General features: G+C 44.2%; 1 protein-coding gene and 2 pseudogenes across 3 annotated transcripts in view; all 3 read right to left on the bottom strand.

Annotated features, from left to right (window-relative positions):
- Positions 1 to 20,553, bottom strand: part of ccdc57 (coiled-coil domain containing 57) — a gene marked incomplete at both ends in the record, with an annotated part of 64,333 nt that overhangs the window by 18,051 nt on the left and 25,729 nt on the right. Inside the window, 7 exons of the mRNA XM_083635802.1 lie at positions 3,708 to 3,800; positions 7,957 to 8,119; positions 8,827 to 8,985; positions 10,867 to 11,067; positions 11,547 to 11,621; positions 11,737 to 11,894; positions 12,080 to 12,181. Coding sequence (XP_083491928.1) covers positions 3,708 to 3,800; positions 7,957 to 8,119; positions 8,827 to 8,985; positions 10,867 to 11,067; positions 11,547 to 11,621; positions 11,737 to 11,894; positions 12,080 to 12,181 — 951 coding nt within the window. The remainder of the gene's footprint in view (positions 1 to 3,707; positions 3,801 to 7,956; positions 8,120 to 8,826; positions 8,986 to 10,866; positions 11,068 to 11,546; positions 11,622 to 11,736; positions 11,895 to 12,079; positions 12,182 to 20,553) is intronic.
- On the bottom strand, positions 5,880 to 7,253 carry LOC310775267 (CAAX prenyl protease 1 homolog pseudogene; annotated as a pseudogene). Its single transcript has one exon. The product of its transcript is annotated as a CAAX prenyl protease 1 homolog pseudogene (transcript).
- Positions 14,442 to 16,901, bottom strand: LOC310774876 (FACT complex subunit SSRP1 pseudogene; annotated as a pseudogene). Its single transcript has 2 exons — positions 14,970 to 16,901; positions 14,442 to 14,507 (listed from the first exon to the last, which is right to left on the bottom strand). The product of its transcript is annotated as an FACT complex subunit SSRP1 pseudogene (transcript).

Below are 20,553 nucleotides of genomic sequence, written 5' to 3'. Positions count from 1 at the left end.
AAGGATGAGAATGGACACTGGTTCAAGTCGGCGTGGCACACATATGTTGCCCCAGCTAATCCATAGCGTACCCTGCATAGCTATGGAAAACCTATCCAGGGAACAGCTCTTGGAAGTTGGTAGTGTGAACAGTAATGCCACAGTGGATTGAATTATATAGAGATGCTGAAAGCATTGAACTGGCCCATCTTATATATGTCAAGAAGTCACAACAGCTTGAAAGTTTCCCATCTTCTCTTCATCTGGAAACCTTGTATATTGAGAGTTGACTTTAGTTAAGTTGTGGACCAGTGGTGTCATTTGTGCATGAATGACATCACTGGTCCATAACTTAACTCAAATCAACTCTCAATAACTGTCAAACTAAATGAATGCCTGCAAAACCGTTTACAGTTTTTGGATGTGTGTGAGATCATGTGCAAAATAAATCAGCGTTGTTTTTCGGTGAAGTTAAAGAAGAACCTTGGAGGAGCAAGTGCAGGAGATCCTGAGGGTGGGAGGATGGACTTGTGAAGGTACGGTTAAATACAGCTGGAAAAGCCACACACACTTCTCATTGTCGTGACAATTATTGTTTAGCTGCATTGTTTTCATCAAGGCAATGTCGCTGTGACACTGCTTCATAATAAGTGTCCGCCTAGGGAGAAGAGTGTGTGACTTATCCTTTGAGTTAGTTAGGTAATAGTCTGCATATTGACTGTGCATTCTGCTGCTCTGACAATGACGCTTACATTTTCTTCAATTTGAAGTCATCATACTCGTTTAAAATTAATTGGAATTGATATTGGAGCCAGTGCCAGAGACAGAGTCGGGGTCATGGCCAGCCTCTGTGGAGCCATTCTGTGTGCAAAGTGATAAGTCATGTTTTACCTAGGTCTTAAAGTCCTTGCTCAATCAACAGATGATAAAGACCACTGGCTCTTGATAAATCACGTCTGCTGCCAATATCCATAAATCCCTTCCTTATCCTTTCTTTTTTAACCCTCAAATGCATTTGCATTTACATGTAGACCAAAGTGCAAAAGCAGCACACCCAGATCAACAGATTTCTAGTGCAAATCCTCTGTCTTAGTGGATGAGATGACAAGGTTTTTGTGGCCACAATTTGATTTTATCACTGGTACAAGTCTTCAGTAGATCTGCCCCTTTTCTCATACTGCAAAGCACGATGTAACATTTGAAATGCCACTATGATTGGGAACTGTGAAACGGGAAGGGCGGGGCCACATAACACGTCTGCAGGAGGGCCGCATCACATTGCGGTTACAAATGTCAACTCCTCTTGCAGGCCTTCCTGGTGAGAACGTTGTCCCGGCACGCGTACAAAGCAACACTACTGTTGGCAAAAATAATGGAAATACTGAATTCAAAGTTCTCACAGATGCACTCCTTTTGCCCCAAATGTATAAGTAGTATAAATGGATCTTTGTTGCTGTATGGCACTAAACTGGGAGCATTGGAGAGGCCTGTCCTGCTTGCTTCCTCTTTCGAAGCAGACATGTCACTATCAGATGTCGTAACATTAGTAAGGAAATGCAGAGGGAGGAGTGACGCACGAACAGCCAGGAACACACACGTCGCCTGAGTCTTAGTCATCCTGTGCTGTTTACACAAGCTGGGGTCAGCATAAGGTCAAAAATAAAGTCCTTCATGGGAAGAGCGTGCCTGGCTGTCAGTGGTCCACATGCTCTATTAGACTATTTAAAGAGCCAGTAAAGGTTGAGGATTAATGACCTACTGGGAAGGATTCCGTATCGGTCAAGCAGCAACTTTCACCTCCAACTCACCCTTCGCCCTCTGTCACCCGGCATGGGGGGATTCCAGCTGCTTTGGAAAGAGCCGTGTTAACAGCAGTTGTTGCTTTCGTTAACAGCTTAACACATCTGAGATGCCTTTATAACGCAGCCTTCCATCCTACCTCCCCTTACGGCTTACGCCCAAACGTGTTCGCTGAGATCCTCAAAGAAAACTCTCCTAGCTGTTCCAAAGTCACACCCAAAATCTAAAGGTGACCAGGGCCGCTGGAAGTCATTTTAAGCAGGGGGTGCTGGGAGGAAGGGACTCTTCAAAACGCCCAAAAAAAAATTGGGTGTTTTTTTTAAACATTTTTTTGCCATATTTAGAGGAATATCTCATTTTAAATCAACATTAGGATACTGTTGTGATGTAATTATTCAGTATTTTCTCCTTTTCTCACTCATTCAGAGCAAAGAGGGAGATATATAGCATGATGATAATGCTCTATATCTCCCTATTTGCTCTGAATACACCAGTTAACATGACACAGACTTAACATGATAGAAATATTATCAGCAAACTTAATGACTAGACTAATTATTCTGATCTGAATGGCATATATCAAGAAACATTGACTCCTCTCTTTGCTGTATAGTGGGAGGTGCATTTTTGAGTAGGCTATTAAAATAGCATGTCAAGTTCACATTTCTTTATTGCCAGATTAAACAATTCGTATTGGTTGTTGGTTGGTTCAACACAACATGTGCGTGCATGCGCGCTTCTTCTTCTCTAGCCTACAAGCATGTAACTTCCTTGATTGTTATTGTTGATAATTCTATTTAAATAGGCTACATTTTCATTTCCCGAAACATTCTTAAACAAGAAAGGAACATAGTGCACTGCAAAATATTTTTAATTACATTTGTAAAAAAAAAAAAAAAAAAAATTTTTTTTTTTTTTTTTTTTTTGGAAAAATCTAGGGGGTGCTGCAGCACCTGCAGCACCTGCAGCACCCCTACTTCCCGCGGGCCTGAAGGTGACTGTGCATGTCAGAGCCCCCAGACCTAGCTGTTCGAAAGTCACGCCCCAAAAACTAAAGGTGACTGTGCATTTTCTGTCAGAGCCCCCAGACTTAGCTGTTCCAAAGTCACGCCTAAAAACTAAAGGTGACTGTGCATTTTCTGTCACAGCCCCCAGACTTAGATGTTCCAAAGTCATGCCTAAAAACTAAAGGTGACTGTGCATTTTCTGGCAGAGCCCCCACCCAGACTTTGCTGTTCCAAAGTCACGTCTAAAAACTAAAGGTGGCTGTGCATTTTCTGTCAGAGCACCCAGACTTAGCTGTTCCAAAGTCACGCCTAAAAACTAAAGATGACTGTGCATTTTCTGTCAGAGCCCCCAGACCTAGCTGTTCCAAAGTCACACCTAAAGGTGACTGTGCATTTTCTGTCAAGAGCCCCCAGACTTAGCTGTTCCAAAGTCACACCTAAAAACTAAAGGTGACTGTGCATTTTCGGTCAGAACCCCCAGACTTTGGAGCTCCCTACCTGAGGTCAGGCACGCTAAATCAGTGCTACATTTAAAACCACTCCTCAAAACACACCTGCATAAAGCTGCCTTTAATTCTGGTTTCTGATGCTTTTATTTATGATTTAAATGTTTTTACTTACCTTCTTCTCTTGTCTGTTTTATTCATATTAGTCTTTCCATTCATATTTGAAATTGCCCCTGTAATACTTGCTTTCTTAACAGACACTTGGTCTTTGACTCCCATTACTCTATTTTATGTATGTATGCACAGCACTTTGTAACTGTGTTTTTGAAAAGTGATACAGAAATAAAGTTGTAATAAAGTTATTAGTAGTAGTAGTAGTAGTAGTAGTAGTATTTAGTTAGTTAGTCAATGGGTTGAGATGATTAGTTTGGTTGATTAGTTTTCATGGAGAGTGTCAAGTCTTATGTGTTCTCACCTGTAGTGCCTGGTCTCTCTCCACTGTAACAGAACGCAGTAACACAGTCAGGTCCTGTAGCTCTCTGTCTCGGTCCCTCAGCTCCGCCTTGGCCTGACAGACAGCAACCAAAAGCTGCATTATCATCTCTTCAATTACTAGCCAGGGCCTTCAAAAGAGTACAGAGATAAAGGCCATTTTCAAACCTATAGTCTGTTTGTTTTGTGGCTACTTTGGTCCAAGGGTGAATTGTTTTCTTGTGCTTATATGCAGATTCAGTTCCTTTAACACTGTAACATTTCATACAAACCACAATTTATCAACAAAAAGCACATTGGAACAGTTATTTCCTTCACTGGTCAGAAATGTGGTGCAGGTATTTTTGTTCCAGGGTAAACCAACATGGAGCAACAGCATCGCAGTGTTTGTGAATCGTCAAACTCTTATATTATTATTCTGCCTGTTGTGGTCTTCATGTATAACAGGATTATCCCAGTGTTTATGGAATTAATTCTGAATACATAATGAATACCTTTCCACTTAATTTCTTGCATTTACAATTCAGTTTGTAGAAACAGGGGATTCTGCTGAGAGGTTAAACAACAATGCACATTGTTTTCCTATAAAACAAGTTCCTGTGATATTAAACGTTCAATCCATAACAGTGCTTCCTATAGTTGGGTAGGGGACCACGGTTGGATCATGCTCTCCCTCCAAACAAGCTGCAGGGTTGATTTGGAAATGAAAGAAGAACCCCCTCTTAACAAGGTCTCTGTCTGACTGCACTTTTCTTATATGGACAAATCGGATGCATTAGAGCAGACCTGGGCAGTATGCGGCCCGGGGGCCAGAACCGGCCCTCTTGATGGATGGTTCTGCCTGGCTCGGGAGGTCTAAGACAAACCACACCATTTTACTTATGAAGCTAAAAGAAAACAAAAAACAAATTAGATTACCTAAATTGGCTTTTTGGAGTGCTTTTCAATAATAAATTCTGAAGAATAAGTGCACAGTATGTTTTCTATCATTTAATCCAGTAAGACAATTTGAGGTTACGGCATGACAACATTTTTTGTGGGCCCCGGCAACAATCTGGGTTTCTCATGTGGCCCCCCCACCCCTGCATTAGAGCATGTCACACATGGTTTCTCATGTGGCCCCCCACCCTTGCATTAGAGCCATTTTGACATCACTGATGATGTCACTATTAGATATTTTCTTCTGATTTCCCCCACATTTTCTCCCCAATTGTATTTGGCCAAATTTCCCCCTGCGGCCCAATTCGCTGCCCTACCCCCTCTGCCATTCTGGGGAGAGCCGTAGACTAGCACCATGCTCCATCCGACACATGCATAGTTGCCAGCCTCTTCTTTTCACCTGACAGCGGTGGGGAGATTCATGTGGGAGGATCACGCTATTTCCACCAGTCCCTCCCTCCCAGGGAGGGAGGTGCAGCGACCAGGACACATACCCTTAATACGGCTTCCCACCCGCAGACACAGCCAATCGTGCCTGTATGGACGCCCGACCAAGCCGGAGGTAACATGGCGGCGCGAACCTGCGACCCTCGTGTTGCTAGGCAGGGAATCTACCACTACACTAACCAGACTATTTGATTTATGACATTACAGAGGATGTCACAATGCAATGACTGAGTAGATAGGCAGTTGAGCAATCAGCATTCGAATTAGAGAAATTATAGTATAGAAAGTTATGACATCACTGATGATGTCACTATTGATTCATGACATCACAGATGATGTCACAATGCATGGGTAGAGAGGCAAAGAGACAGACGCAGACACACAACTTGAACTTTATTTTATATATCGTTGCTACATATTGCCTAACGTTACCTTGTAAGGGTTTAAACTAAGTAACCCAAAAAATATGTAATATTGATAACAAATAATGGTTCTTCGGCCACAATGTAGTACTCCCCTCTAAGCCTGCCTGCCTGCCTTTCCTCCTCTGCCAGACATCCAGAGCCATCATGAACGGGAGCATCCACGCATCATCTCATCTCCCGATCCAACTCTCTCTGCCTGCCATGCTTCCAGCTTGCTCATCTGCACATTTCAAGCCTGTAACCTGCCTTGTCTTCATATTCAGTAAACACCCTTGACTGTCTCTTGTGTCTCAGTGTTTGCTTGTGGTTTTTGCCAGGTCCAGGTAACTTGGTCCATGACACCGTCAGTCTTGCTTGCCCAGTGCTCTGAGGCGCTCCAGGAGAGGAGGGTGGGAGTAGTGCCACATGGAGAACAACCAGTCGGCTAAAGGGAAGCCCAAGTTGTCCTTGTTGAGCTTGATGAGGGCGGAGTAGAGTTCAGAGGCTTTTCCCATGCCTCGTGCAAATGCATCTGCCTGGAACTCAAACCTGCGACTCAGACATGTCAGACAAAAGGACAAGAGCTCATTGTAAGGCGAGAAGATGAACTGGAAGATGATCATCAAGCCTATGAACGTTGGTTGGCTGTCATGGAAGCCAAAAGCTTGGAACAGCTCCTCCCGTCCAATCAGAACAGCGAACAGGAAGAAGCACAGGAAGGAATTCATCTGACTGATGACGATATTCTTGACAGTGTGGCCGAGCTTCCAGTGGCCGAGCTCATGACCCAGAACCGCGAGGATCTCTGGGTTGTTGCAGCCTTGCTTCTTGTTCCTGGGCTTGGCTTTGGACTTGCTGGCTGTAGCGTCAGCCTCTGCCTGCTCAGGGTGTGGAGGAGAGTAGTCGTCCAGCAGAGTGTCAAACAGCACAATGCGCTTGTTCTTGAAGAACCCATAGAAGTAGGCGTTACTGTGCGATGAACGCTTGGAACCTTCTACTACATAAACCTTGGTGAGGGGGAAGCCAATAGACTTGGCCATAGTCTCAATCGCTGTCTTCAACTCTCCCTCTGGTAATGGAGTGAATTTGTCAAACAGGGGAGCAATATAGTCAGCATAGATGGTTACAAGCACCAGAGAAACACACAGGGTGAAGAGCCAGACATAGATGAAGAAGTAGTCTCCACCAATCTTGATGATGCGGAGGAGCAGCGAGGTCACAGGCAGCAGGATACACTGGGTCACAACCAACTTCTTTACAAAATCCTTAAGGAAGAACCCCAATGTCTGCTGATTAAAGCCGTGCTTCTCCTCAATGACAAATGTCTCATAAATACACCAGGGAAGGCCAGTAAAGCCATACAGAGTGCCAAGGGTCAGAAAGACGAGGGACTGGGAGATCTCATACTCTGGACCAAATCCAAAGCGAGCCGTCACAGAACCAGCCACGCTCCACAGAAAGGGGATTCCACCCAGGAGCAGGATCAGCGTGCCTTCAGTCTCAGAGTAGAGTCCAGCCCAAAAGCTGAAGTTGCTCTTATCCAGCTGATAAAGACGCGACTTCTCAAATGTTTCAGTATCCATGATCTTCCCTAGCTCCTGTGGCACATGTGTAGTTGACCTGTATATCCTTCTCTGTCTGTAAGCAAGATATGCCTCCCACAGATACACGGTCCATGAAAACCCCAGCACAGCATAAAATATCTGTTTTTCAACCGGGAGGTCAAATATAGTTTCCATAATCTTTCTCTTGGTCTTCTTCTTCTGCTTGGTTTAACGGCTGTTGACATCAAAGAATACACTGGTACTGTTTATACCACCACCAGCTGCACCATTTATGACATCAGTGATGATGTCACAATCTCTATCAGTTGTGAAATAACAGTGGATGGATAAATCCAGGCAGTAATGCAACATAAAGGATGCCAACTTGTGCCATAAAACACCACAGAAGAAGGATTTATGACATCCCTGATCTTGTCACTATGGCTATGATATCACTGGAAATAAGCCTTTGGCTTCATTGTGTACTTAATCCTCGGCAGATGTGTTAATGTATGTAAACTGTCTTCATTTGAAGCTTTTTTATGTGGATTTTACATTGTGTCCAATAAACTACTACTACTACTGCACATGCTCAATGCCCATTGATGTATGACAGACATCCAATGTCACTCGAGCAATTTGAATGTCCAGTGATGCGACGCGAAACCAAAAGACGGTTAGACAAGGTGCTTAAACAGTTGGCTCGGCTGTCACACCCGGCAGTCGCCATCTTTAGACTGGTTGTACTCGGGACAAAAGTAGTTTATGTATTAAGTGCTTCGCCCCCTAAATATTGGTAATGGCGTCGGCCTTCAAAAACCCATATTGGTCGAATTCAACTGTGCCCTATAAATCCACACCCAGCGTGCAGTGTGTACAGTATGTGTGACTGGCTGACCTGGTCTCTGGCCTGGGTCAGGCCCTGGATGAGCTGCTCACTGCCCAGGTAGTGTTCAGCCTTGGTGTCCTCACAGCGTCTTTGCCACTCCAGCTCCAACTGGACTCTCCTCTGCTCTAAAGCCTTCTCTCTGCCCAAACCTGCGCCCAGCTGCTGCTTGTATCTAGGTAGGACCACACATACATTTGATAACATCATTGGGTCATTTGCTGCTTGTATCTAGGACCACACATTTTATAACATCATTATGTCATTTGCTACATATTCCTTCACCGTAAGCTCTCCACCTCTGTCTACGTCCTGTCTACGCCCACATGCACGGGCGCACAGACATGTCCGACCTGCCAAACCTGCACCGCTTCAGCACATGCGGGTGTGATGTTTTTTCTTCATCAGAGCGGAGCTCTTTCAAAAGTTGAGAAATGTTCCACTTTTCAGAAAAGTGCCGGGTGATGTGATCCGCTTTTTCTCAGCTGGCCAATCCCATGACAGAGACGCTGGCCAATCCCATGACAGAGACGCTGACCATTTCCCATAGCAAACGACAACCATCGGTGGAGAAACAGGACGTTGTAATCAATGAATTTATGTTACTGTAAAAGCGATCATAACAGCGGTATGGATACCGGACATGTACTGTATTGCAAATATCTGGCAAGCCTTTGCTTGTTGCACAACACCTATTGCTAGAAGAGATAACCAGCTGGTTACTGAGCTGTCAAGTGACATTGACCCTTTTTTTCTCCTCACAGAAAGCGCTCCAGGCAGCACATTTTCCACATTAAAAAAGACAGAAAAATGCTATATGGAGACATCCCTTATTCTATTTCTTGTTGAAGCACGTATTAGATTGTTCTCCTCACTCCTCACCTCTCCACCTCCTCCCTGCTCCTCTCCAGCTCACTCCTCAGTTTAGCCTCTCTCTCCTGAAGGGCCAGCATTTCTGTATCCTTGGCAACAGTCTCCTTGGAGGCCTGGCTGATGTACTTGTCCCAGCCAATCCGTGTTGTCTCCACCTCTGAGCAAAGCCTTTAGAAAACACACACTAAGTCAAATGTTACATAACCACAGCTTGCAGCTGCCAGCTCCTGTCCACACATACACAGAGCCCCCCCCCCCCATCTGATCTACTAAGATTGGGGATTTGCGCTATTAATCAATTTGCATAATGCATTTGTGGGAGTTCCAAGGCTGAGGTGCAAAATAAAGGGAAGGATTTGGGGATATTGGCAGCAGATGTGATTTTCAAGATTGAAGAACTTGTCCCCAATGGGGCAATTGGTTGTGCAATAGAGGAGAACACATAAAACACAAACACATCTGTTAGTTTTGATTGGTGGAAGTCTATGGAGGAAACCAGATGGCAGAAACGGCAGTTACCAGTAGTGCCAGTAATGGTGTTACAGACAGTAACCACCTTGGTTAGTACATTATTGTGTTTGACCTTAAGAGACTGAAACCAGCAGATAAAAGAAAAAGTGAGCACAGACTCAATAAAACAACGGTAAAAAAATTTCATCAGCGTCTTGTCGACCTGGAACTTAGCGAATTTCATGAGGCAATAGAGACGTTGCTGGCTTTTCTTGCAAAACATGTCAGTGTTGCTCTCAAAAGTAAATTTATTGTCTAATATATTTCCCAAATACTTACAGGACTCCACTATTTCAATATTTTGGCCATCAATCACAGTACTGACAGGAGGGGGGAGAGAATGTCTAAAATCAATCAACATGTCTTTAGTCTGGGACACATTCAAAACTAAATATGATTCATGACACCAATTTGAAAAGTAATTAACAACCGGACCGTGGGAAGTTTCCTCACCATTCAACAGGCTCACTATGACTGTATCGTCAGCCAACTTTAAAATGTTACGGTTTTCAAAAATGCTGAGACAATCATTTGTGTACAATAAGAACAAAAAAGGAGAAAGTACATAAACCTGGGGAGAGCCAGTAGATGTTACAGACAGCTCAGACAGTTGATCAGTTACTCTCACTCTGTGTTCTATTTATCAGGAGCCAGTGGTCTTTATTATCTGTTGATTGCGAAAGGAATTTAAGACCTAGGTAAAGCATGGCTTATCACTTTGCACACAGAATGGCTCCACAGAGGCTGGCCATGACTCCAACTCTGTCTCTGGCTCCAATACATAAAGGTGATAGGTTTATCTGAGTATGAGGACTTCAAAATGAACCATTTAAGCGTCATTGTCAGAGCAGCAGAATGCACAGTCAATATGCAGACTATTACCTAACTTACACAAAGGATAAGTCACACACTCTTCTCCCTTTGCGGACACTTATTATGAAGCAGCATCACAGCGACATTGCCTTGATGAAAACAATGCAGCTAAAACGTCTATGCGTAATAATTGTCACGACAATCAATGAGAAGTGTGTGTGGCTTCTAGCTGTATTTAACGGTACCTGGTACTGATGTTACAATGCCTATGCTATGACATCATCAGTGCCGATGTCATAAGATGATTTTGGTCAAAAATGATGTCACTGATGACATCACTGATGATGTCATAGACATTGTGACATCATCAGTGGGACAAAAAATTTAAACAGATATTGCCCACTTTCTCCCTTTTATATAAAGGAGGATTGTTATGTGGTAGAAGCCCCAACTAACATTATGTGCAGACTGGGGAGCCTGGGTAGTGTAGAGGTAGCACTCACCTACCACTGCAGACCTCCATAGGCTACTGTAGTCTAAGTGCACTCAGATGCTCCTAGCATCACAATTGTCTTTTCCTAAGCCCTTATGAATTCTCCTTCACATCTTTCCTTGACCTCATGATGTTTTCCATTCAGGTCAAGGAAAAGGGGTTAGAAATAGGAGTTAGGAGGTTTTTTGTTTTGTTTTGGGACAATTTGACAACAGTCCCAGTCTTTCCCTCACCTCTGTATGGTCTTGTCTCTCTGTTCCAGTGTTTGCTGCTGGTCTCTCTGTGCTCGACATGCCTGTGCAGTCATCACCTCCATGTCCTCCTGCAGCTTCACCATGTGCCTCTCAGCGCTCTGCAGCTGCTGGGTGTGGGCCTGCCGCTGGGCCTCCAGCCGGGCCTCGCACTCCCTCAGAGCCCGGTCCAGATCCTCGTGTCTACACACAGACATTGTCTAGATTAGAACAAGGGTTCGCAAACTTAAGAATGCCGCAGCTCACTTTGAAATCTGAAAATCTTCTGGGGCCCCCAAACCTTCAATCACAACTCTGATCAACACATGAGACTAAGATGATGTATTTCCCTGCATATTTTTTTCATTTCTTGCCAACATTTTCTCCCCCCTTACTCATCAGAAGTAGACTATTTCCGTGCATAATGCATTTGTTGAAACAAACTGTGATCAGCAACGACAGAAAAAAAATCAATTCACAAGCTATTAATGCTATTTAGGCGGTGAAGAATGCTACCTTATCCGTAAAGGGGAGACTCATGGGTATCAATTGAACCCAATCTCAGCAACTACAGGCCAATTTCAAAATGACAATTCATTTACCAAGTCGTGGTATACCTTAAAACAGTATATCATTACATCCCTATTGAGAAAGCAACAATGTTATGAATACCGTTAACGCACTTTTTAATGTGGGTATCCTCCTCCTTCTTCAGTTTGGTCTTCATCGTTTTCAGCTTGTCCTCAAGCTCCTTTATCCTGAGAAAATATGTGTAATACAACAGTCACAAATGCTTAAAACACACACACACATACGCACACGCACACACACGCACACACACACACACACACACAGGAGCACACAGGAGCGTACGTGTGGTCCATGACAGCAGTGAGGTGTGTGGTCTCGCAGGCGTTGTGTTGGAGCTGGCTTTGGAGCTGTTGACAGAGCTCCTCAGAGGCCGTTAGAGCCTCCACAGCCTGGGCCTGGGTCTGGGTGTGCACCTCAGTCTCTTTACACAGCAGCTTCACCTGGAGGACCACATGTATATTAGGTCTGTAAGAATATATCCATACACTTGAGTATCACAATATTATGTTTTGTGATACTGTCTCGATGATCAAAAACACTATTGATAGGGGGGGATTGTCATTTTAACTGATAATTCCTTTTCTGTTGTCAGAATCAGAATCAGTTTTCACACACTCCTCCTCACCTTGAGTTCATGAGACAGCACCACAGCTCGCATCTCATCCATTTTCAGGTTGAACTCGTGTTCCCGGAGTCTGAGCTCGTTGTCAAAGTCTGTCGTCATCTCCTGCGGACGAGATGGGAGCAGGTGGAGATTTAAACATGTAGCAATTACTAGTGCTACATTAATGCTGAGACATGAGTAGTCTACCTTAAACAAATAAGACCATCTCTGAGAAGATTGGCAATGTCCAAACTACATTTTACAATGAGCAGCACTGATTTGTTTGGAAATCTCCTGGATTGCTTTAAGGCGCTGTTCTTCCAGCACAAATGGATCTAAATATTTCAGTTACTGGCAATAGGTAAGTGGATAGATAACTTCAGTTACTGGCTGTGAACAGAAGTTGCATTTTTCATGATTGTGTATGCCACTGATTAGCATTTTGTGGGTCTTCCAACATCCCTATGGAAAATATGGAAGGGCGCTTTTACACAATGCCAAAAATAAGGCCTGTGATGAACAGAAACTTGAATACAATAGTAGTGATGAGCGACTTCCTACACCTCTCGTCTACGCACGCTTTTTTTGTTGAGATCGATCTCCTGACTGTGTTGTATTCAAAATAAGATTCTCATAGCGTTGCATTGAACAGTTATAATTGTTATTGTTCATATATATTTAGCTTATAGGGTATATATATATAGCTTGGGTTAATTCCTTACATGTAACAACAAATGTTTATGTATTGTATAATATTCAAGCGTGCCATTATTCCTATTCAATCTAGTAATAATGTAATAGTCTTAATTTGAGTATAGAAGGTGATTCCCATTCGATGTTTTTGTCCCTCTGTTGTTTGTTGAGGACCGCAATGGAAATAAGCCAGTGGCTTTATTGGGTTTTTATCCTCGGTGATTGTCTGTGATTCCCTGTCTCTTTGTTGACATTCACCAAATAAAGTCAATCAATCAATCAATTATCACTTTCAAACTGCCACATATCCAGCCATCTAACACTGGTAATCAACTTTCTCAAACAATGACTTTGCTAGCAACAATTGATACAACAAAAACGAATTGATTTACAGAGGTGATGGTAGTTGACAATCTGTTTCATGGAACAAAACCTTTTGGAGTTTCTACTGAATCTCAGATTTTCCAAAGAAAATCCACAGAAATTCCATAAGGATTTTGGGGTACACACCAAATGCCACAACTGCTAACTTTACACAAAAAATTACGTGAGACTTTAGTTCTCTATGCAGATGCCAAAGAGAAATCCTTTGACCAAAAACCCTCTTTGCGGTCGGTCGGTGCGCTTGGTCGGGGTGGAAGGAAACTGGTGGGAGTAGTGTGATCCTCCCATGTGCTATGTCCTACCAGTGAAGCTCCCCGTCAGGTGAAAAGAAGCGGCTGGCAACTGCTCATGTATCAGAGGAAGCATGGTGCTAGTCTCGGCTCTCCGCAGATCGGCAGAGGGTGGAGCAGCGACTGGGGCAGCCAATAGGGCAGCATGGGGATAAATAGGCCAAGTATAATTGGGGAGAAAATGGGGGGAAATCGGAAAAAGAATCCTCTGCAACAGAAAGCGAGTTATGGGAAATGCCGTCTTAATTTTGACAAAGCAATAACAATGCCAGTGGCATGAGACAGAAGTTACAAAACCCTTTAATTACAGTAACTAACAAGGTGTCAATTAATTTGACAAAATACACATAGCACCTTTAATCTAGCAACAAAACACATTTGACAGAAGACAGAAGGAAACATCCTTTTGGTATGGATTCAAATGACATTCTTCCGGTGCCTCCAATATGCATAGGCGGTGCTATGGCATCACGCATGAAATATAAAATTAGGATAAAAAGCATTAATAAAGCTCAACATTATAAAAATTATTACTAGAAATTTTGCGGGCAAAAAACTGTTTTCATTTTCATTTTTTTTTATTTATGTGAATCGGGACCATGATCACATGGCATGGAGCACAAACAAAACATACAAAAAGTACAGCACATATCATTTAAACACATATTTAAACAGAGGCAGGACATTCTTCAGAAAGGCAACTAGTTTACACATGACTTATCTGTAGTAGCAAGATCAGTTTAAACATAGATGTACGATTTAAATAATACTTGGACAGGTATATCTTTGCAAAATTCAATATACTTACATTCTTACATTCAAACAAAATATGATACTCATCTCTCACACAATTAAATTCTGGTATTATTAACCCTGAAGTTACAACAGATACGTTTCCAGTTTAAGCTCTTGTTTGAATTCTACATAAACATCACATGACATGCTTCTGAGCTCAATTTGTCATCTCTGAATAAACTGATCTTTCAGCCTTGGTTTCAGCAGTTAGCTTCAACCAGTCAATGCTGTTGCACTGCTGTGTAAGCCAGAGCTAAGACAAGCCAGTCATCCAGTATCTGCTTAACCTGCACAACCCATGGCAACACATAAACTGCAGAGTTATGCAGAACAAGCAGACAGTTATAAATTATTCGGCTCGCTAAGTTTGTTTTCTTTGCCTTCAATCAACCTCGCCCAGTAGCCGATAATCCCTTTTTTTTTTACAGTGACACTTGTGTTTTAACTTTGTTCGATCACTTGAGCAACTCTGGTCGTGTATGTGTCTGTGTGTGTGTGTGTGTGTGTGTGTGTGTGAGATTGGGCCGAGCATGCTCAGTCAACATCAGTTGTCAGTGACATCATCAGTGATGTCAGCAACACGAGCAATAGTGTCACTCACTGATGAGATCACAAACTGATGACATCAGTCACTGATGACATTACTCAGGCTGAGCATGCTCAGTTGAGCAATTGTGTGCCAAAGATGCCACAATGTCAAGAGTGACATCACTCATGGATAAGCTCTGGGCTCTTGAAGCTGTTGTTGCCTCCTCCCCGTCCTGGTCTTCCCTGGCAGACTTCTTCTCCTTCTTGCCTCCGCCCTTCTTCTTCTGCTTCTTGGGAGGGGGGGATGATCCTCCACCACTTTCTTTGTACTCTTTCTTGGCTTTGTCATATTGCTTCTTTGCCTCCGCTGCCTTTCCTTCCCACTCCTCCTTATCAGCCTTGCCCAGCTGTCTCCACATTTCTCCGGCCTTCTTGGCGATCTCTGTGATGGAGATGCCTGGGTTCTCCGACTTGATGCGCTCGCGTCTCCAGTTCAGCCACAGCATGTAGGCGCTCATCGGCCTCTTGGGGCCGCCGGTGTCCTTATGCTTCTTCTCTTTGCGTGGTTTCCTCTCCTTCTTCTCCTTCACTACTTTGGCTTTCTTCTCATTTTTCTTCTTTCTGGCCTCGTCCTCACTGTCATATCCTCCTGAGGCGCTACTTTTGCTCGCTGAGGCATTGCTGTCGTACTCTTCCGCAATACCATCATCCTCCTCTCCGGGGTTGTAAGACTCATCGCTCTCGCCCTCTGATTGGTCGCTGCCCTCGCCCTTCTGCCTGATCTTGCCCTCGGCCTTCATCCTCTCCAGGTAGGCGTCGTGCTGGTCGTCATCAGCGTCGTTTTTGCCCTTCATGCCCTCTTGGAACCCTCTGTTCTTGATGTTGAGCTTCTTGTCATTAACAAAGTCAAACAGTTTGTCGTACTCTTCTCTCTCAATGCTGCTGAAGGTGTACTGGTTTCCCTGCTTGGTCTCGATCTCAAAGTCGAAGGAGCGTGTGGTTGTGGTGCATCGGGCAAAGTTCACGCATGAGATCTCTTTGAAGCGCAGGTGCATGGGCGGCTTGTGCACATAGATGAAGCCCCTCTCCAGGGGGTAGAGGAGGCCGGAGAAGGTTTTGTAGGAGCAGGTGATGCACTGGGCCCCGGAGTGGCCCTGGAAGTTTCCGGGCAAAGTGATCTTGCGGTTGACCAGGCCCTTCATCACCCTGCTGACCATCTCATAGAGGGAGCCAGACATGTTCTTACTGAGCTTGCCCTCAAACTGACGCTCCACCTCCTTGCTCATGTTGAGGGTCAGGCTGATGTCCTCCTCCTTGGAGAAGAGCAGAATGAGGAAGTGGTAACGCGTTTGACCCTGCTTGATCGGGGGATCCAGACTGATCACAAAGAACATCTGCCTCTGGTCCTTGTGTGGCAGCAGGAACAGACACAGGACAGTAGTGTAGGGAATCTTGTAGTCGAATGTCTTACCGTGGAGGTGAAGGAACGTGGGGTAGATACGGATGTCGTACCTTCCACTGGGTGTGAGACACTGCAGCTGTTTGAAGATACACACAGCGTCTCCTGTGGCCTGGATGACGTTGGCCTTGGAGAGGACGTTCTGGGCAAATGCCTCCACAGGGTCCTGTCCCTCATCGGCTTGGCCGGGCGGGATGTAGAAGCGGATTTCCATGAGGGAAACCTCAGCTTCGTCGTTCTGGTGGAACTCCAGGGTGAGCTCGTTCTTGACCGTGTTGCACTGGGACACGCTGGACAGCGGCACCTCGAACGCCGTGCTGTCGTTGATGTCAAACGACAACAGAGGCCCTGAGAATTTGGCTGTTCCCCAGTTCCAGCCCTTGACACACATGTCCTCCTCTGTGAGCTCCACCTTGTAGTTAGCCTTGAAAAACTCTGAGATGTCCTCATAGACCGTCTCCCTGAAGCCATCATATCTGTAGACATGTCCTGTGCTGGTGGCCAGTTTGATGCCGTGACCTAAACACACACATCTCCACTGGGCCAGGTTGAGCTCGGCCGCTTGGATGTTGTCCACCTTGCCCGTCTTGCTGCACTCATACACCACATTCTGCTTGCTGAAACGCAGTCGGCCATCATTCCATGAGCCTTTGACCTCCTGGTAAATGTCATTGAACTCCAGTGTGTCTCCCATCTTGGCCACATGTGTGACAAATACTTGTCAAAATGATTTGAGAGTTGTATGTCCATCCATCGGTGGAGCACCAGGACACACCGGTCCTACTTACAGATTTTTGCAGGGAAGGAGTTATGACATCACTGATGATGTCGCAATGTCTATGAAATCATCAGTCTGACATAAATCACTGATAACTTATAGAATTGGTGATGTCACTCGAGCACTCGATGATCTCATCAGTGATTTCACTCGAGCAATTGTGATGTCATCAGTGAGTGATATGTATTATATAGGGCGTCATTCTGAAGGATTGTGGAGCCACCGTGCCGGAACGCTGCCTTATTATATTAGTACGATTATTGCTATTCCCACCAGTTCCCTTCCACCGCGACCAGGCGCCCTGACCGACCAGGGGAGGCGCTGGTGCAACGAGTGGTGACCAGGACACATACCCCTTCCGGCTTCCCACACTTTTGTTGTGATGCTTTTAAATCTCCATTTTATTCTCTTCTTTTCTTTTATTTTCCTGTCAACCATTTTATGTGAAGCACTTTGAATTGCCTCTGTATGAAATGTGCTATACAAATAAACTTGACTTGACTTGACTCAGGCACAGCCAATCATGCCTGTATGGTCGCTCGACCAAGCCGGAGGTAACGAACCTGATGCCCTAGTGTTGGTAGGCAGGGAATCTACCGCTACACTACCCGGACGCCCCGCTTCGTCAAGAGCCCGACCGATGCTGGATTTTTGAGGCCGATGCTGATACCGATATTAGGGAGTAAAACAATTCCGATATAGATATATCGGCCGATATTTTTATTTTTATTCTTTGTAGTGAATTGATATTGTGGGTTTTCTAAAGAATTTGTGGAGTAGATTGCAGATATAGAAAACCTCCTCAACTCAACTGACATCTCAGTCTAATGTAGCCTGCCCTATGCAAATGATGTGTAATGGGCTCATTTTAACCGACATTTCAGGGGACTTCCGGCTGGCCTAGGAGAGATGTAGACGCTCGCAACTGAGCTCTCCATATTAACCTTTATATTTGTCAAAAGAGGCCGACCTACACACATATAATTCGGTTTTACCGTTTTATAAGCTGCGTGTGCAACATTATACTGTGAGAACTTGAGTTTTTATTACGTTTGAGTTGAGTTTTTTCGACGTGACAAGATGCCGGATTTGAGAAGTAACGTTAGCACAAAGATGGCTACAGAAACTACCGACCATGCGGGAGGCACGGACCCGGGTCAATCAGCTATCCTCCAGGCAATTGCCTCCTTAAAAACTGAATTGCTGGCGAAAATAGACAAGAAAGCGGAGACACAGAACACCGAAATATGCAAGCAAATTAACAGCCTGAGAGAGGAGATGAAAGCTGCCATGGATAAAGCTAGCACTCGGGCTAGTGCTATGGAGGAGCGCACTGCTAGCTTGGAGCTTGCGGCTAACAATCACTCCGACAGCATCACGGAACTGGAGCAACAAGTGATCCTGCTGAAAAAAGAGGTATCGAGTCTTGCAGCAAAAAGTGAGGACCTGGAGGCGCGATCACGGAGATGTAATTTGCGCATCTTTGGTGTCAAAGAAAGACGTGAGGAGGGCAAGCGCGCAAATACCTTCGTTGCGGAAATGCTACAGAAAGCGCTAAACCTGGATAAGCTACCCCTGCTAGACAGGGCACACCGTACCCTGCAAAGAGCTCCAGACGAGGGGCAGCAACCAAGAGCTTTTGTGATTAAGTGCCACTACTACCAGGAGAAAGAAGAAATTCTGCGCAAGGCCTATGTGTCACAAAATCTCATCACTGAACAAGGTGACAGGATCCGTGTATTCCCCGACTACACCCAGCTGGTAGCCCGGCAGAGAGCTGCGTTCAAGGAGGCCAGACAACAACTTCGGCAGTGCGAGGGAGTCAGATACGGGATGTGGTATCCAGCCAAGCTCAGGATCACAACGAGGGACGGCGTGCAGAGAAATTTTACCGATCCAGAGAAAGCAGAAGCCTTTGTGAAGGACCTTCCTAAAGGCACATAATTCTACAGGCTGTAACGAGACGCATTGGGAAAATCGTCGGACTTTTTATTTTTGTAATTTTTTTTTTTTTTTTTTTTCTTCCTCTCCCAACTTTATTGCAACAAGGGGATGGACACTCCTTTCTGCTTGAGCTTGTGAACGAACGTGAGTAAGGAGCTGGGTCTGGCTGACAATAGAGACAATCGAGTTTTGCTTTCTCTCCTGTCAGCTATTACATGCCGGTAGAAACAACGTCAAGTAACACTCACATTAACGCAGTCCTAATGGAGAGTATATCTTAAAGTGATTCACTTGGGAGTTTTCACATTATGCATGTAAGCCTGTATTTTATTTTATTTTGCTTCATCTCACTGTATTGTTACAGTTGTAGACATGTCACTGCTAGAGTAGTATTAACATGTATCCAGATGCAAGCCTTCTTGTCATAAGTATGCAGGCTGTTTTTTATTTGTTTCTGTTTTGTTTTTTCATTCTCACATGTCATTCTCACAGATACATACGATTTCACATGGTCAGTGTGTTGTGATTTATTTAATGTTCACGGTATTATTATTTTTTCTTTTCATGCTGTAATGCTATGCAGTTAATGCAGGATTGTATTTTAGTTCATTTTCATATTACAGTTGTAGACAGATATGTGAAGCTATCAGTCTTAGCAATCCATTTGCAAGTTTCCTTGTCATAATGAATATGGCTGCTATTTCATTGTGTTTCATTCTCACAGATACATATGGTGTCATGGGGTCAGCTTGCTGACAAGTGATTAATTTACGAGTTTTCATATTAACACATGCAGTATTGTATTTTGGTTTATTTTACTCTTACAGATGTAAACACAGACTGATATATCGCTGGGTCAGTTTAATAGCAGAAGTGGCCCTATTTTTTATTTTTTGTTTGTTTTTTCCCTTCACATTATGACTTGCAAGCTCATATTCTATTTAATTTTCGCAGATGGAGGCAGATGCACATATGCGCACTTGGTCTTATACAGACATGCATACACTGGCTGTTCATACACGCATAGACACAGCACAGTAGCACGCACATACTGAACAGGTCTCATTGACTAACTGTTATTGTTATAATTGTTGGTACATAAGGTTTTTATGGGGTCTCAGTCCCTATAGGTAAGCTTTTGAACGTAATACTTCATAATGGCTTAGGAGGGGGGGAGGGTGCAGTCTCTCAATTGGGGAGAGGCAAGATTGTGGGTTAGATGTTATATTAAGGGTTTTATATGTATTTTGCATTACTGTCTGTCTTGTTGCTGTGTTTTCTTTCTTCCCCTCCCTCCCTCCCCCCCTCCCACCCCCAGGGTTAGAGATGTTGATCTATTACCAGGTGAATCTATCAGGACTTTCCTCAATGCTCCTCTTTCAGTCATGGCCTCAACAGACGGGATAGGTAGGACAACAAAATTCGTAAGTTGGAATGTGAGGGGACTTAATCACCCCGTCAAGCGAAGTAAGGTGTTTTCCCACTTGATGAGACTTAAGGCCGATATAATATTCTTGCAGGAAACGCACTTACGCATGTCAGATATTCCCAGATTGCAAAGAGGATGTGTGTCACAAGTCTTCCACTCCAAATTTGATGCTAAGGGTCGTGGAACAGCTATTTT

Source organism: Poromitra crassiceps (assembly GCF_964638095.1).
Source record: "Poromitra crassiceps genome assembly, chromosome: 4".
In the NCBI taxonomy this organism is placed as follows: domain Eukaryota; kingdom Metazoa; phylum Chordata; class Actinopteri; order Beryciformes; family Melamphaidae; genus Poromitra; species Poromitra crassiceps.
Note: the sequence above shows the minus strand (reverse complement) of the source record. Positions and strands in the feature narration are given on the sequence as shown.